General features: G+C 44.3%; 1 protein-coding gene across 1 annotated transcript in view; it reads left to right on the top strand.

Moving 5' to 3' along the window:
* Window positions 1-3,362: 3,362 nt before the first annotated feature.
* Window positions 3,363-17,794, top strand: part of FERMT1 (fermitin family member 1) — a 14,954-nt gene continuing 522 nt past the window's right edge. The window contains exons 1-13 of the mRNA XM_010140779.1: window positions 3,363-3,613; window positions 5,292-5,525; window positions 6,374-6,520; window positions 7,115-7,328; window positions 8,247-8,349; window positions 9,899-10,006; window positions 10,901-11,032; window positions 11,158-11,207; window positions 13,288-13,412; window positions 14,678-14,784; window positions 15,201-15,422; window positions 15,819-15,943; window positions 16,940-17,081. Of these exons, the coding sequence (XP_010139081.1) occupies window positions 3,379-3,613; window positions 5,292-5,525; window positions 6,374-6,520; window positions 7,115-7,328; window positions 8,247-8,349; window positions 9,899-10,006; window positions 10,901-11,032; window positions 11,158-11,207; window positions 13,288-13,412; window positions 14,678-14,784; window positions 15,201-15,422; window positions 15,819-15,943; window positions 16,940-17,081 (1,944 nt within the window). The 5' untranslated portion in view covers window positions 3,363-3,378. The remainder of the gene's footprint in view (window positions 3,614-5,291; window positions 5,526-6,373; window positions 6,521-7,114; window positions 7,329-8,246; window positions 8,350-9,898; window positions 10,007-10,900; window positions 11,033-11,157; window positions 11,208-13,287; window positions 13,413-14,677; window positions 14,785-15,200; window positions 15,423-15,818; window positions 15,944-16,939; window positions 17,082-17,794) is intronic.

The raw sequence follows: 17,794 nt of genomic DNA, 5'->3' as shown, positions 1-17,794 counted from the left end.
ACCCGCCGTCTGGAAGATGCCGGGGCACTGCCTGTCTTAGAAGCAGTCCGGGAAACATCCTGTTCTCGTTGTCCGCCCTTCACCTTACGGAGGATCTGCTCCTGCGCTAGCACGTGTAACGCCCTCCTCTCTTTCCACACGAAATGTGAAGTTCGGGACCTTAGGGCTAAAACTTGTGGGGAGCTCAATCCGCAGAGTAAGAGCTGCTTTTTTATAGCTGCTTTGGCTAAGAGGCTCTGTCGACACGCTGACTGGAGGCAAGGGCAGCAGCCTGAGCCGTGCTGCTGGGCTGGTTGATCCGCCGGTGCCAGGCCACAGAGCTGCAGCCCGCGGGCACGGGGGCACCTTCCCGGGGCAGACCCGGGCGAGACCTGGCGGTTTTCAGGCCGGGAGCATGCCCCATGGCAGTCCGGGTCTGGCTGGGGTTTAATGCACGACGGTTAGTTGTCCCTGTCGCTCAGCTTGCCTCTTTTTCGAGACGAGGCTTTGTTTGTGCTGCGAACTCTGATAGATTGACTAGTGCTTGTGTTTCCTCAGCATCCAACTACAACCTCCCGGTCTGAGGAGGAAGCGGGGAAGAGGGCAGCTTTAGGGTGCCAGGATTAGCTGCACTGAGGCCATGGTTTTCCCAGCCAGCCCGAATGAAAGGAATAGTTTCACCCAGCCCTTGGGGTGCTGTTTTTCACCCATGTCAGCACAAGCATTTGTATGCAGAGTTAGACTGGGAAGCTGAACCAAATTTAAATAGGGGGAAAAAATGCAGATCAGCTCCCCAATGTTTTCGCTGGCACAAAAGGGCAGATGAGACTGCTGCTGTTCTGTAACGATACCAGCTTATGGGGGACTAGGTGTAGGCAACAGTGTGTTCCTTTGCCAGATTTCATACTCGTGCTCCTGAAATGAAACCATCGAGTTCTCATGCTTTGGCCAGCTGTGGATTTAATTAATTTTAAAGCTGTTATTGATGCTTAGGAGCATGACTAGTGGCATTCTGACCCTTCTGAAGTCGGGATTTTTGTTTTGCTATGAATACAATGCCGTGATAACTTCTCTACACCTTGTACTGCCCGTGTGCTGAAAGCCTTGTCAGCCTGGGAGACCATCCCAGGAGCTGTGTCTTGGACACTGTGTCTTCAGGAGAGGCACAGCCCTTCCCCTCCCTGCGTCCTCCCTGGTCTAACGCATACCTTAGCTAGCAAATCCCTGTGGCACACAGCAGCACAGATTCCAAATCCCATCTCTGTCCCAGAAGCAGGAGGGCCGTAGTGTTTTCCACTGTCCAACTCAATGTCTTTATTTACCAAGGCAAAACAAACTTACTGCTTGGGTAAGTATCAACCCTTGTTGGTTTAGTAACTTTGGTGAAAAGGTGTAGGCTGGCACATCAAGAACCTAATTAACAATGGCATTTGTTCCTCGGTGGAAATTAACCTCTTGGAGTCCCACGATTATGAAGTTGCTGCTTTCTGACTTAGGGCTGTCTGTAAGTCACCGCAATTTTAGAGTTTCAGGGCAGACTCCTAGCACTGTCCTAGTGAAACTCCTTGGTAAGGTGATTTTCCCCTCAAAGGAGGGTTTGAGCTGGACAATTGTTTCATTTATGTTACCATTCACTTAGGAGGGCATCAATCTCATCTTAACAGATACACTGTCATTGCTGTTACCTTTGGAATCGCTTTTCCTTACTAGCAGAATTGGTCCTGACACCACATTTCTATTATCCCTTTGCTGTTGAACTTTTTATCAGTAGGGTTGAAATCAGGCCTAGGCCTAAAGGAGGTCAACGAACCAAGCTTACAACGTGAATGTTCTGAGAACAGGCTTCCTAAGAACTCCACTGAAACAGTCGGATGACTGATTTATGCTGTACTCCATAATCCAAAAACTGCATGACACACAATTTAACAAAACCCAAAACTCTTCCTGTTGAAATTCTTAAGCCCCAGGGTGTTAAGAACCATGAGTAACTCCTGACAGTCTGGGGAAGGCTAAGCTCTAACAGGCTGGCTGTGCAGGTGCAAGAGCCTCCCTACGCCTTGGGAAGGGAACCTCAGAGTGAACATTGACCTGGGCTCTGCCCCGAAGTGGTATCTTCTGGCGCCAAAAACCTCTTTTATTATCTAATCGGTAACATAAAGCTTTGTTGTTATAAATTGGGTAGATAGGTGAACTTAAATTTTTGCCTTGTTTCTAGGCATGCTATATTTAACCTTTAGCTTCATTTTACCTTTTGTGACCTAAGCTAGTCTGGTCCTGTCCTGCAGTCAGTCCTAGAAAAGGTCATTCCTTCTATCTCTCACTCCTCACCTGCGACAACTGTCCTTGTTTTTTATAGTTTTGACCTAACTTTTAGGCTAAGCATCTTTAATTACTAAATACTTCTTCTTAAAGAGATCTACAAAAGCCTATTGATGTTATTACACCCCCTCTCGCCTTCTTCAGCAACAGCTTCTGGTTATTTTTTATGTGAGAAGCAGTCTGTGTACGGCTCTTCTCACAGCCTCAGTCTGTGACCTGGGTTCTCCGGTATTGCTGCAAGGCTGCAGTAAGTGGAAGTGGTCCACTGCCCGCACCTCAGCTGCAAAGGCTTCAGTCTGACAGGACACTGAGTGCTAATCCGGTATCTTCTCCCACAGTTCAGTACCACAGATCCTTCCTGCAGCGTCAGTCACCTTGTACCTACAAGCTCTTGCTTCAGGAATTAGTAGAACCCGACTGATGATCAGCAAAGCTGCTCCTTTGAGCATCTTCCCTCGTTTGGCTTGGCATGATTGCTGTGTACCTGTCCTGGCAGGAGCCTGGTGGGAGCTCAGGCGATTCGCCTGCTGAGACAGGGTACATGCCTACGTCTCTGTGCAAGCAATTAGCACAAACTGCAGCCCTGTGTGTGCCTGGATATTGCTGGCACAGAGACACTACAGTTATTTGTCTCCCCTCACATCTACCCAAATAGGTAAAACTGCTCTCCGGGTGCAGTCCCGTGGGTCCAAGCTGGCAGAACTGCAGGTGTTAACTTCCATTTGCAGTGAAAATTACAGCTGTAAGTGTACAAGTCAACAAAATTCCTTTGTTCACCGGAGAGATTGCCAGAACAGATTCCACCCACAGCTTCAGGCTTTTCGGTGTCCGGACTGGCAGATTAGCGCTGTGTGGTGGGGAAACCCAGGTGAAACTGGGCTCTCTCTACTCAACTGGAGACACTTGAGTTGGGGGCAGCGCAAAACCAGAATAAAACCGAGAAATCCCACGTGCCTATCTCGCAAGAGTAATCACGAGAGCAGAGTCTAGTTCAGAGGTAACAAGATAACACGCATGAAGTTCCAGCCAAGGCCACTGCGAAGTCTTGGCAGCACAGACTTATTTTGAGACTATGGAGAAATGCATTTGTTTCAGAGAGTGGAGGGAAAATATTCTTTTTTGTGTTTGTTTTGTTTTTGTAGAGCTCACATAGACATTTCGAAAATGATTTCCTCAAGCGAATATGGGTCTTACTCCTGGGAGCTGTTGGTGACAGTTGATCATCAGCACGAAGAGGTACAAAAGGAATTTTTACTACGGGTCACAGGGGACCTTCATATTGGAGGAGTGATGCTGAAATTAGTAGAACAAATCAGTGAGTAAAGACCTGTTTAATTTACCTGGTGTTGTTAAAATAATACGTGCAGCTTTCCCCCTACAAAAAGAGGCTCCTGCGTATTTTGAAACGGTGCTGCCTCACGTACTTCTTTGTCAGGGTATGCTGGGCGTGTAGGTGCTGCAGAGGCAGGGGTCTGGGTGGCCAGAAAGGAACCTGTCTGCTGGGTTAGACTTGCCAGGTGGGAACACCCTGAGCTTTGCATTTCTGTGCATTGCTCTACAAATACAAGATTTGGGGCATCAAAAAAAAAAGTCAAAAAACCCCTCCTTGAAACTTCAGGCTTTTTTACATAGCTTCAGACAAGAAGAGGAAAACTGAACTATACCAGAACCTTTCAACGCAATAGTGTCAAGAAAGCTAAAATCGGCAACTTAATAATTTCAGAGTTCTTACTGCCAAGTGAAAGGTTTGTTTTCAAACACGGGCTTTGAAGGAAACAAAAGGGGGATGAACAGGATACTCTTTCCAAAAGGCTCCCAGTCAACAGGACATTTCTACACAAATACCCTTTGTGATGGAAAAGCTCTACTTGGAGATAGTGATTTTATCAAGGAATCCTTTTTCTAGCATTCAAGCAGGTACAATTCTACCAACTTCTCTGCATACTAACATACACTGTTCAGCCAGCAAACCAGCGGTAGCCGAAGTTCTCACAGGTCAGAAGACTTAATTTTTCACAGAATTTTTATAACTACTACTCAACTCACTCGTGTGAAAAGCTTTCTATATTAAATAATATTTAAAGCAATTCTGTAACTAAGCAATTTGTGTCAGCAGATCCCAAGACACAGTTTTTACTGAGAAACTCCAGAATAGGGTATGGCGTTATAGATGCACCGAGGAACGGCCTCTGCCTGGCAGAGCTGATGAGGAGCAATGAGAAATGATGCAGAAGCCTGAAACAACTTGACTGTGATCACACAGAGACCTCACCTGCTACCACACATCACTGGCATCTGGGCAGTCATCTAATCCTGGAATTGTCCAAAATACACAAAATTGTACAAAATGCACAAACAGTTTTTGCTTAAGTAAAGCAAAACACAGGCAAGTCTGTACTAGTGAAACAAGACATCTCTTGGCAGGCCTGTCTTCTCTGAGATGGTTTTGTAGGACACCCTTGCCTGTCCCTGGTCAGTCACACCAGCCTGCCCTCCCGCACAGACTAATCAAAGATTTAACTGTACCGTATCGCATCAGAGAAGAGCTGAGGACAGCCCTTAGCTGTGTGTCGCCAAGACTTCAAGGGACTCATCGCTGGTTCTTAACACGATAGAGACGAGCTGTTCAGTGGGGCTTCCAGGAGACTGTGGAAGAACTTGTGCCCACAGGGTTTTGTGGGTACTCTTGTGATTAGTCCGTATCCCAGCACAATCCAAGCAGCACTGGACTGTGGATAACACCACAGGAGATGTGCTTTCCCTGGGGGTGTCCGCAAGATTAAGGCAGTGCCACAGGCAGCGCCAAGGTTAACTCCAGGGAAAACCGAAGCTAGTTCCCAGGGTATTCAGCAAATGGGGTCTAGGTCTCGGGAACTGTAGCTGCTGCTTTAATGATGTCAATAAATTCTCCTATTTGCAGAGCACTGTTTCCAAAGCAAGATTTTGGTGTATTTGCTCCGTGGTTTATTAATAACCATTTTGTATTTTCCTAGAAATACCACAAGATTGGTCAGACTATGCTCTTTGGTGGGCGCAAAAAAAATGTTGGCTTCTCAAAACGCACTGGACACTCGATAAATGCGGGGTGCAGGCAGATGCTAAGCTGTTCTTTACTACTCAGCACAAAATGCTGCGGGTTCGCTTGCCAAACATGAAGACTGTGAGATTGAAAGTCAGCTTCTCTTCTATGGTATTCAGAGCTGTCAGTGACATCTGCAAAATTCTCAGTAAGTAAAGCTAAATCCCCTCGGGCAACTAAGTTGGAGCATTTCATTAGGTGTCTCTGTTTTGATGTGAAGTCCTTGCTCACAAAACTGTTTATTTAGCTCGAGACGTTTGATTGAGTTGACCCAAGATCAAAAGATGGATTTTTGGTGTTTAGTATCCAGTGCATGTCACTGGTTCTCAGTCTTTGATAGTGATACAAAGAGTGCCAGAAGTGTGTCCCATGAGCTGCAGGAGTACAATAGTCAAAGCGCTGATGGTTTTGGAGGGATCCTTATCCTCCTTGAGCAGGACTCAGTCCTGCTTATTCTATGCCACTGACTAAGAGCTTGAGCTTATTAATCTGCTACACCAGCTTTCACCACAGGCAATTTTACTGGTGTCAGCTGATATATCACCGATTTTCACTAGCATTAATGATGTTCAACTTGGCCTGTGGATTACTCTTGTATGCGAAATAGAGTGAATAATAAAAGGCACAAACTTAAATGCAGTGGTTCCATTTCCGTTCTTGCTTATTCCTAAGTCAGTTTGCTGAGGTCATTATATTCAAAGGTGATTGCAGAGCCATTAGGGAGAGTTTTTCCCTGCTGTTCTCAGGTGCAGTTATGTTTGCCTCAAAAGCAGCCTTAAATCCTGTCAAAACTGACTCTCGCAGCCCAAAGTCTTTGGCCTTGTTACTGAATTACTGGATTTTCCACAGCTACTGCTTTCAACCTGCTAAAAATAAAATTCAGATTGCAACATGGAGCTTCCCCAAATGCTGGTACCAACCATGGGCTTTCTGGGGATGTAATCTGCTAAGTTTCAGATGTTTCATCCTGCTTCACTTCCCAAATTGCCATTGTAGACATTAGACGGTCAGAAGAACTCTCTTTGTTGAAGCAATCAGAAGACACACTCAAAAAGAAAAAGAAAAAAGACAAGAACAGCAAAGAACCAGTTACTGAAGATATTTTAAACCTGTGCAACTCCCCAGTGAGTTCTGGATTATCAGGTAATGAAAAATAAATATGATTTTATTCTTCTGACTGGAAGTCAAAAAGAGGCAGAAATTCTTTGATACACAATTAAAACCAGGAAGACCACTTTAATGTAGAATGTGAATCAGAGAGACACAGTTGGCCTGGAATTAGTGGCTTCAAGAAGTTACTGAAATCTCCAATATATCAAAATTTTTCTGTCTTTTTGTCTTTTCTGTCAATATTTGTCTTTTAAAATGTTTCCCTTTCCACTGATATGAGAAAGGCCATAGCAGAAAACAGGTGGCCAGCTGTGACCCTGCACACAGGATGTGCTGCTGCTCTTTGAAAATGTGAGACCGCTCTTAAAATACCCCAGTTTGGCATGGAAAATGCAAAATAAAGGCTTCTGTTTCCTATCTCCAACACCAACAAGAGATCTCACAGAACACGAGCAAGCACTTCTGTCCCTGAGGTCACTTCTCCTGTGAAAGGACAAGGTCTGCTCTAAACAGCAGAGAGGAGACTGTCCTGAAAGAGGAGGGATTGTCTGTTATGATGGAGTGACAGCCCACCTAAGCCCGAAGGTGGTTTTCCCTGGGATGACACATGACTCTTTTAACTTGCAGGGAGTCCAGGGTTATACAGTAAAACCATGACACCCGTTTATGATCCCGCCAGTGGGACACCAGCTTCTTCTACGATCACTTGGTTCAGTGACAGTCCCTTGACTGAGCAGAACTGCAGCGTCCTCGCCTTCAGCCATCCCAATTGCTCTCCAGAAACACTAGCAGAGATGTACCAGCCTCGCACTTTAGCTGACAAAGCCAAACTCAACGCAGGGTAAGGTGCCTCTCCAGGAGATCTTTACTAGCTGCCTTAACAAGGGTAGCATTAATCTAGCAGGACTCGAAAACAAACCCCTGCTATATGGCTATACTGATTGTTAAAATCGTGCTTTGGTCTAGGTTTTGTTTCAGAAGATTTAGTTTCAAAGTGATGAGCGATGTAATTGTGCAGGCTCTGGACTGAATTCTGTTGGAGGAAGGCAAAGCCAGTTCAGCACTGGGCACAGCTACAGGACAGTTTGGATAGCAAACTACAGGCTTTACATGGCCAGTGGAAATACCTACGTGGATAAATTCAGCAAGGCTCCGAGGCGTTACGAATAGGTGACTACTGAATTAGCACAAGGAAACACGTCTTACTGTACACCACAGAAGAATACAGGGCACTACCAGGGGGCTTAGCGGTGAATGTTTGAGAGGATTGTTTCTCCAGCGTTAAAATACAGATGGTCATTTGTAGATCTGTGGAGCATTTACCAGTGACTTTGGTATTTTCATTGGATTTCACCCGAGAACAGAAGTAGCTGGAATGACTGAACAGCAAATGCTGATTTGAAAAGAGGGCCTCCTAAATATTGCAGGCCCTGACTTAAATGAACCTCCCATTTCTGGAGCTCGGGAAGAAAGGATCTTATTGGCATAGGTCACTCCATGAGTGGTCACTGCTCAGTTTCTGGCATCTACCTCTGATAGTGATGGAGAAAAACATGGGAAGATTGTAGGTGTTGAGTTTATACAGTGAAAGATGGAAATCCATATGAATGCTCCACCTTCTCAAGTTACGTGACTTTCCTGCAGACTTGCAGGAATTAGAGCTGTTTGTTCACACTTTTGTTTCACGGTTACGTTGGAGCTCTGCAGGTGTGATCGTTTTTCCTGTACAGATGAAACTGTGGGTTGTTTTCTTCCGCAGCTGGCTAGATTCATCTCGATCACTCATGGAACAAGGCATTCTGGAGGACGATCAACTTCTTCTACGCTTTAAATACTACACTTTCTTTGATTTGAATCCAAAAGTAAGAGATTTGTTTTTATTGCTATTCGTTGTTTGCCTGCTTTCATGTCAAGGTGCTGTAGCACAAGGATACAGAATTTTAGCTAGGATTTGTTAGAAGCCCTTCAGAGATCAAACTCAACTTCTTCCCCTCAGCTAAGGCTGCACTTTTCCCCTCTGGACAGTCAATCACCGTTTCTCATCTGAAGTAAGATCTTAAGGATAAAGATGAGATCTGAAGAGCACCAGAAACAGTATCCACATTTCCAGAGGGGCTGGTTTACTTTCTGCCTCGGTTTTAACAAGAAAAAATGGAGGGGGAAACTAAACCAACAGGATTCTAAATGCTGTAAAGGTATAAGCCCTGTTTTTGAAAATGGACTTTAAAATGATGTTTGTGTTCCTCTGCCCTTCACTGAATGCTTAGCATTTCTGGGATGAAGCCCTCAGAAGCACTCGGGCACTTAAATTCATTTCAGTGTGGCTGAGGGATTAAATACCTGTGGAAAGCTCAGCAAAGGTATTTAAGTCCCATTCAAACATCAGTTCAATATTTTCCTCCAGTTGCCTCTTGCTTGCCTTTACTTCCACTAAAAGTCAGTCACAGTGGTTATGTTGAGCTAGTGGTTTTATCGCAATATATTTAGCGAAATTGAAGCACGATCGTTGATTGACCAGTGTAAATCAACAACAGTTCAGATGCAAATTTTAGAGGATTTGGCCTTCACATTGCTATTTTCTGTAAATTCTGTAAAACTCTTTCATTTCAGGCATCTTTCTAGTTCAGGTGGCATGCTTTTGGGTGAAATGCCATCCCCACTAAGATTTAAGCATGTGTCTCAACTTCAGCAGCCCAAACATTTCCCTTCTTTGCCCCAGCCAGCCCTGGAGCCGTAGGATGGAACAACCCAAAACAGCTTCAGGCACCTTAACAGCTCCCCACTACTGGGAGAGGACAGGCTCCAAAGTTTACCCTCCCAGCCCCTACCTTTCACCAGCTCCAGGCCTTGAATATTGCTGTGAGTCACTTCAGCTTATTAACCAAGTAGATAATAAGAAACAATCGCTATCTGAAAACTGGATAGTGAATTAAAGCAGTTCACGGCAGGATCTGGCGAATGTCCCAGCCAGCGCAGAGACAGCACCAGATCCAAAACAGCCAAGAGCAGAAGAGGGGAAGTGAGGAATCAGAGTTTCCATCTTTTAGCAGTAGGAAGCTTGTGTTTGTCACACTCATATCAGCCATGTCACATTACTTTCACTCTCATAGAGGGGTTTCACAGTTTGGTTAAGTCAGTCCAAGGCCTACTACCACAAAAGGGGATGTCTTACTCTCCCCTTCTGCTTCAGGCAAGAGCTCCCGATTAATATTCTGTTGTATCAGTGAACCACTGCGACCCTGCTCACGATCACACGAGCTAGTACAGGAGAGGAACAGGAACGTACAGCAGGGCAGAGGCAGGGGGAGGAAGCAAACAGCCTTTATGGCTTCAGCCCAGCATCAGATCAGCTGCTGATCGTGAATCTGTATCTGGAAGGTCATTAATGGCCAGTGTTCTTTCTTGCTACAGTATGACGCAGTGCGAATAAACCAAATATACGAACAAGCCCGCTGGGCCATCCTGTTAGAAGAAATCGACTGCACAGAGGAAGAAATGCTGATCTTCGCTGCACTACAGGCACGTACTTGATCCAAGCTGCAAAACCTGTTTCCTCAAGAGGCAGGCCCCAGCTAGGACAAGACCAGGCTAGAGCCCAGGCCCATAGCTCTGCTTGCATCGGGGGTCTGCTGTTTGAGTGGGAAACAATAAGCAGTATCCATCAACTAAGCCAACTCGTTTCAGTAGTAGCACACACCATTACTCAAACTGACACGTACAATTATGGAACCATTTACTAACATTATCTAAAGCAAACTGTACCCCGGATGTAACTTTGATAGCAGTCTGTTCTGAAGGGGATTACTGTGAAGTGTTGCTTCCCATACCAGCCACCGTCCTTTCACTTATTCTTCCTCAAAATTTCTTCCTCAGAAGTTCTCCAAAACTTAAACACGTATGTTCACAACAGACGGAAACTGTAGCACAGTGTGAAGGTGGGGACGCTATGGAGTACTCAGAGATTTAACAAGACGTGGTGTGGCTTAGTCCCTGACTGTAGGCAATAAGGCACAAATGTTTATTAATAACATTAATTCCTTTTAATGTAAATAGAGCTGCTAAAACATTCACAGCCTGCCCCTGTGGAACACTGCTGCTAGGTTTCCACCCGGTATAGATGGCATCTACAGCTGATGGTACATGGGATGCAAATGTTAGCACTGAGCCAGCCTCACAGAACAGGGACGATTGTACAGTGAGGGAATACAAACCCTGGCAAGTAAAATAGGAAAACATTATCTGTAATTGCAAAGGAGATCGTGGTGGACATACCTGCTTCCTGGTGAAAAAGCCCGTGGTTCTGTGCTGCAGCACTTTACACAGTTGTGCAAGACCCAGAAGACCATATTTTCATATGGCGTGATTGTGTGTTGCTAATTGAGGATACTATTTGCTATCGATGTTTTATTTCAGTATCATGTAAGCAAGCTGTCACTATCATCAGAGGCCCAAGATTTCACCTGTGAATCAGAAGTAGATGAAGTAGAAGCTGCACTTTCTAATCTGGAGGTGACACTGGAAGGTGGAAACCCGAGTAACATTTTGGTATGATCTTTCCGATCCCAGACTTGCTTTCTCTGTGTCAGACCGACTGTGATGAGCCTAGCTGGCTCCTGATTTTCTGACAGAGTTAACATTGTACTAAAATTATTCCTAATTATTCCTGATAGGAGGACATCACAGACATCCCAAAACTTGCTGATAATCTCAAGCTAGTTAGGTGAGTTATTAAAACAGGTCATAAAACATACAAAACAAAAGGCTTTAACCGAACAAGAGTTCTCTTGAGTTTTTCATTCTAATCTAACAGTAGATCCTTCAGTTACAAATTAACAAATACACCAGATAGGTCTAACTAGCCTAATATCATCCTCTTCAAACCTTTCTCTTACCGTTTCTGAGCAAGAGTCTCAGCAGATCTTTCTAGCTCTTGGGGTGCTGGGGTAGCTGTACTGAGGCCTATTAAAAGCCCAGGCTCTAGTGCTCACCAATCATCATCTCTGAACAAAAGAGTCTACAATTGCCAACTAGAAAAAACTTTCAGCTTTCCCTGAGAGGAACTCCGGAATCCAGCCCTGAGGATTTATTTAATTTTTTAAACAAAAGAAACAAACAAATTGCCCCTTTCTAACCAAACACGGAGTCTGGGGGTTTCTAGTATCAAAAGGAGTTTCTGTGATCCCTCTACAATATCTTGATTTATTTAAATGCCTGCAGTGACCTCAAGTCTGTAATGCTTTTTATCACAGAACAATCTTCTTGTTTGAGAAATTAAAGATTGCCATTGCACAAATATTTATCGGATTCCTTCTGTTGACAAATCGTATTTGAGTCAGAGAGTTGACAACTGCACCTGAACATGTTTAACTGTTGTTAACTGTTCAGAAGTGTTAATTATTAATTTCTAATTAGGATTTTATTTGACATTCAGATTGCTAAGATGAAAGGGAATGGAAGCCTTTTAAGTTCTGTCAGTTACTCACCTCTAACAATGGATTGTTTATTTTTCCCCAGCAGTAGAACAGTTTGCTTTTGAAAGCACTGAGGGGTGGTTTTTCACCATGAAAATTTTCCTATGCACACAATAAATCACTTACTAAACCTTAGACATGGTAGAAACTAGGTAAGGTGTAGGCCATTTCTTTAAAGGAACAACCACATCGTGTTCCTGTAATTAGTTCTGCAATGTTCTGCATTGTCCTGCTGCTGGCTGTACTCCTGTGGTGAGCTTTTATTCACAGTATGCACCTCATTAGCACGCTAGTAAATAGCACTTTCAGGTGGGTGACAATATTGTGGAGAATAGCAGTATTCTTTTTCAGAAACAACAACAAAAAGCTTTCAAGAAAATCTTCAGCAATTTTTGGGGGGATAGAAAAATAATTTTGTTAGTCAAAAAGAACTATAGTCCTGAATTTTTGAGGAATGTCACTGTACTGGAAAATTAAAAGCCAAAATATTTGGCAGTTTTGAAAATCCAAGTTTATTTTTAATTGCCAGCTAGCTGTATACTCTTTGTACCATCATCTTAGATTTAAAGAACTAAATAGTGGAATTACTTTTTTCCCTTTTCTTCTTTTTAACATCATTCTTGACCTTCAAAGCTAGTTGTGAAGTATTTCTCTACTAAAATAGTGATAATACCTCTGGTTTTCTCTCCTGAAATATACTGAACCTAGGATTTTATCTCCGTGGCTTTGTTAGTGAATTCATAGTAGAATTAATTATGCTTTTTATCTCACACTGAAGAGAAGCGGGGCTGTCACAATGATCATGTTTAACATTAGTATCTATCAGTTAATTTTCAATTCCAAAGTAGATTTTTTAAAATTGACTCTGTGAAAGAAATCAGTGCCTTAGCAAAGTATTGAAATGAAGTAAAATCTTCTGGATAAGGAGCTATGAAAAACTGAAGCGAATTCTAGTGCATATGAACAAACTAGTGGGTTATGTGAGCATGACCAGGCTCATGTAAGAAACAGAATTAGTCTCTTAGAAGGGAAAGGCTGCGATTAGGAATGGAAGGAAAAAAAGATAAGAAGAGAAAGAAAAAAAAACAAGAGAAATTGTAGATGGGATTCAGCTAGAATCAGGGTAGAAACCACATCCATACTGGGATAACCGGGGTGCGGTGCTTGTTCCAGGCGTTTGCCACCCCCCTCACTGACCTAAGTATGAGTAACTCTACTGGAGCCATGGGTATGACCTCGCACAGTCTGAGGTCCTCAGCAGCACTTGTGAATGACTTGGCAATGTGTACTTTTCCAAAGAAACAGCTGAGATCTCTGGTTCTCTTTCAGGCCCAGGAAGCTGTCCCTCAAAGCTATCAAGCCATATTGGTTTGTCTTTAAAGACACTTCAGTCTCTTATTTTAAAAACAAGGAAGTCGCACAGGGAGAACCAATTGAGAAACTCAACCTGAAAGGTAGGAATTTCCTTTTCCTTTCTTTCCTTTTTCTATTGCATTTGTGAACTAAATACATGAAGAAATCCCTGCGAGACGCAGGCGGAGAAGCGCAGTAGCCTTTAGTCATGGAACTTTTTCAGTTGCTGAGGCTTCTCAGCAGGCAGCCGCATCTGCAGAAGAGCCCTAACCACACAGTCGCTCAGCCCAACCCGAGTTACCTGGACCTGGCTTGTAAAACGCCGTGTGCTGCTGAATTCACTTAAAGATGGTTCAGATGGACAATGTGATCTATGTGACACTTTCATTTCCAAATATTTTTACCCTGTGTTACATGGTAGCACTCACCTCTGTCGCTGGCAAACACACACTGGTAGTAGAGGAGTATGGATGCTGCGGTGGACAAGAATGCCACAGGTTACCCCATACACTGCTGTGCAGGGACAGCTCCAGGAGCTTTCTCTGGGCCCTGCTTGTTTCATGAATGGGGGTTTCCATAGCCACAACCAGCTTTAGGTCCCTCTGGAGGAGAAACCCTGGGTGTACACACGGCAAACACCAGCACATCTACTCCTTTTGTTCAGTGTCAGGCAACCAGTGATGCCCAGGATTCACCCTAGAAGAAACCCTTGAAATAGGAAGAAGAATGACCTCTGTGAACAAATGGCTCTGCATATCAATCTGTATCCTCAGCAGGTCAGATAAACACCTGGTAAAATGAGCCAGGGTGGCTGGAACCTCACCAAGTAGCCTGCAGCCCTGATCTCCCATGACACGAAGGGGAACTGTAGGTTCACCCTTGACTCCACCTGAATCCAGAAGGGCTGTAATAACAGAATCAGCATGAAATACCAGGTCTCCCGGGTCCTCTGGGATCCCGGAACCGGCCAGCTCTGTTGTAGATGACACCTACATCTCATTGTCAGTATCAAATTGCTTCTGAAAATACAGACCAAGCTTTCAAGTCACTCAGGGTGAAATTTCCAGACACGCCTATCTTTCTGCGTTAAGTGCTGAGCTTTCCTAAGATCAAACCAAGGTTCTGAGAACACTTGCATCCTTCCTCTTCCACACCAACTAACATGCTCTGTGAGTTCAGAGCATTCATCACACTGGCAAGCCAGGCCAGGCAGTGAGCTGGAACAGAAACGTTCCGTTAGGGCTAAGCTTCAAAAGTCTTGGCCCTTGACCTCAACACAAACCAACCATTAAGTGCTGTTCTTTAGTTAAAGTCAGTGATGTAGGAAGTAAATAAATTGGTTTTTTTCTGATTCTTTCTTATCTAGGATGTGAAGTGGTACCAGATGTAAATGTTGCAGCAAAGAAGTTTGGAATCAAATTACTAATTCCTGTTGCTGACGGCATGAATGAAGTATATTTAAGATGCGATAACGTGAGTAGTAAGACAAGACTGGCAGATCGTCAAGAACACCCATTGCCCTGTTCTAGAATTTGTATGTATATAGTAAGGATGCTGCAGAGACTTTATCATCTGCGTGTGTAGTAAAATTTACGAATGACGTGGTGGTCTAACAAATACTTAATGGTCGAGGGGACAAAAGGACAATAATTCTTAATTCTTTATTGAATTTATTTGAAAATTTAAAACCTAACTATTGTGTAAAGGCAGTCCTGCGGGTGGGACTAGCCCAGTCAGGGAAGAACGACAGGACTACAGTACCTACACATCCACGCAAATTAAGCGGAATAACTCCAGAGTGGTTTTACTGTGCAGTGAAAGATGCACGAGCAGTAACCATCTTCATAAACGGTTTGTCCAAAAGCACCAAACGATTGTCTTTGTTGCAGGAGAATCAATATGCTCGGTGGATGGCTGCTTGCGTTCTAGCCTCAAAAGGCAAAACAATGGCTGACAGCTCTTATCATCCTGAGGTCCAAAAGATCCTTTCATTTCTAAAGATGAAGAACTGGACCATGTCTCCCCCGGCTGTCTCTGATTCAGAAAGCATAGATATGAAACCAGAATGCTTCGTCTCACTGCGTTACGCCAAAAAATACAAGTCCAAGCAGGTACCCTGAGAATGACTTGATGGTTCCAGTGGTTGCTTAGGGGTGAGGCTGGATTGAAGCAGCCTTTGGAAACCCTGCAGAAGAATCATCTTGCCATACTCATTTGTCCCTTTGCAAGAGCCCTTTTCTTTACACTGACCACAGGGACAGTCCCCAGAGCAGTATGCTGGAGCTACACCCTGTGCAGCATCCCAAGCCTGAGACCTCGCTGCACTGGTCTGCCCTTGCAGCTCAGGATCTGTCCCCAAGTGCTCTCTCTGCAGTACATCTGCATGCACAGTGACCACCAAGTGTCTGAACACTTGTGTCAGAGCTAACGATGTTTGATTTAGTGAAATCAACTGATTTTTGTTTTCCAGTCAGCTGAAACCTTTCTCTCGTCCCTGTGTTTCCTAGTTGGTTGCTCGTATTCTGGAAGCCCACCAAAATGTATCCCAGATGACCCTAGTGGAGGCCAAGCTGCGTTTTATTCAAGCCTGGCAGTCCCTGCCTGAGTTTGGCTTATCCTACTACATTGTCAGGTAATCACACTGCTGCAGTGGTGTCGAGCCGGCGTAACATGTTCACTCGGTGATTTGCAGGAAGTTCTTTGACTCCCTGTTCCGGACATTCTCTATTCCCCCCCACTTCCTTCCCCCCGCCCCAACCTTTTTAATTCCAGTAATTTCCATACTGCTGGTTTTTTCCTACAGCGGTAGCACTCGGTAGCGCCATTCCTGGACTGAGACTCTCCACTATGTGTGCCTTCATACCAACCCATCGGGTTTTTTGTCTGAAGTAACACATCCCGAGGATTAAACTCTTATGGACATAAACTCATGAAAATGTAAAAAATGCATGTCTTGGTGGCGTTCTCAGCTTTGCAGTGTATTTGTTCGCTTCAACTCTTGCTCACTGCAATATGATAAAATGTTAATTTCTTGGGCATCACGTTAAGAAAATGGCAAATGATCCCTTTTTTGGGTGAATTTGGGAGACCAGTCAGCACAGGAAAGGTCGTGTTGTGTTGACAGCAGTTTCTCCAGACGCCTACCTTGAATATGGCAGGTTCTGACCTGTGGTCTTTCTTCTTGCCAAAACACCAAAACTCTGAAAAGTCCTGATGCAGCCCTACTTGGAGGCACCTTCCTTCACTTGTACTTAACAGCTCTTCCAGGGCTAGTTAGGAATCGTCTGTGGTAGATTGAGCCAGTGGGAACCACTGGCGCAGAGGCCAGCTGTCATAGACCTGTTAGACTCTTTGGCTTCCCCAAAGCCAGCAGCCTCATGCCAAGTACCATCATGCTGGTTCTGGGATGTTCCAGGTCCTGAGACGTACCTGGGAGTTGTTTGAAATACTAGCAGCACTCAGATGAGATGTCTTCCAGCTTTGAGCATGAAGATGGTTTCTTTACCAGAGTAATCTTCTCCTAGCTATTCCCATCTCAGAAATACCTGTCCCCCAAAGGTTCTCTTCCTCTAGACACAAACCATTGCAAACCAGATCTGCTCAAAGGCTTGCGTTGGGCTTTTTTCAGGTTTAGAGGAAGCAAGAAGGATGATGTGCTTGGGGTGTCCTATAACAGGCTGATACGAATAGATATAGCCACAGGAGATCCTATCACCACATGGAGGTTCTCCAACATGAAGCAGTGGAATGTGAACTGGGAAATACGCCAGGTAAAACTGGAACAGCTCTCTGCAGTCAGTCATTGCATTTCAGAAAATCTTTGTAAACCTCAGAGTGAAAAGATTTTGAATGTGTTGTGACATGTTATTAAACAATCTGTCTTAAGTTTTTTCTTAGTGGAGTCTGTAGTCAAAATTCAGAAACTAATAGACCTGCAGTTTGACTAAGCTTATTCTACTAAGCTTATTGTTTGAGTTGCCCTCGATTTTGATGGGGTGAAATGCAGAGACTCAAAGGTAAACTCCAACCCATTCTGTTTATTGCTCTGTCACAGTAAAAAATCTCATTTTAACTCTCTGTATACTCTAACTTGTGCATCTTCCTCTAAATGGTGGCGACTCGGTCTCTTTTACAGACTGAGGATACAGGAACCCAGTTTGTCTTTCAAGCAGCCTGGAAACTGTTCCTACTTACACAGTTTTCCGCATCCACCTGCAGGAGCCAGGAAATCTCAGATTCCATCCCCATTGCTCTCCTGCAGTACTGCCTGTGCCAAAACGTGGCGGTTTGCTTTAAATCCCCCCTCCCCAGAAAAAGACAGAATCCACAGTTAACAATTAACCCCAGTTTGCTGGGGTTTAGAATGGACAGTAGATGGAAGTCAAAACCTGCCCCCCAAAAGCAGATTTGAGGTCAGCACATAACAACGAGCAATATTAAATGTTATCAGTTAAGGGTACAGAGTCAGGAGCCCCATTCCTGC

The sequence above is a fragment of the Buceros rhinoceros genome, unplaced genomic scaffold (assembly GCF_000710305.1).
Source record: "Buceros rhinoceros silvestris isolate BGI_N320 unplaced genomic scaffold, ASM71030v1 scaffold27537, whole genome shotgun sequence".
Taxonomy (NCBI): domain Eukaryota; kingdom Metazoa; phylum Chordata; class Aves; order Bucerotiformes; family Bucerotidae; genus Buceros; species Buceros rhinoceros.
The sequence above is the reverse complement of the archived record's forward strand: the minus strand, read 5'-3'. Positions and strand labels throughout refer to the sequence as shown.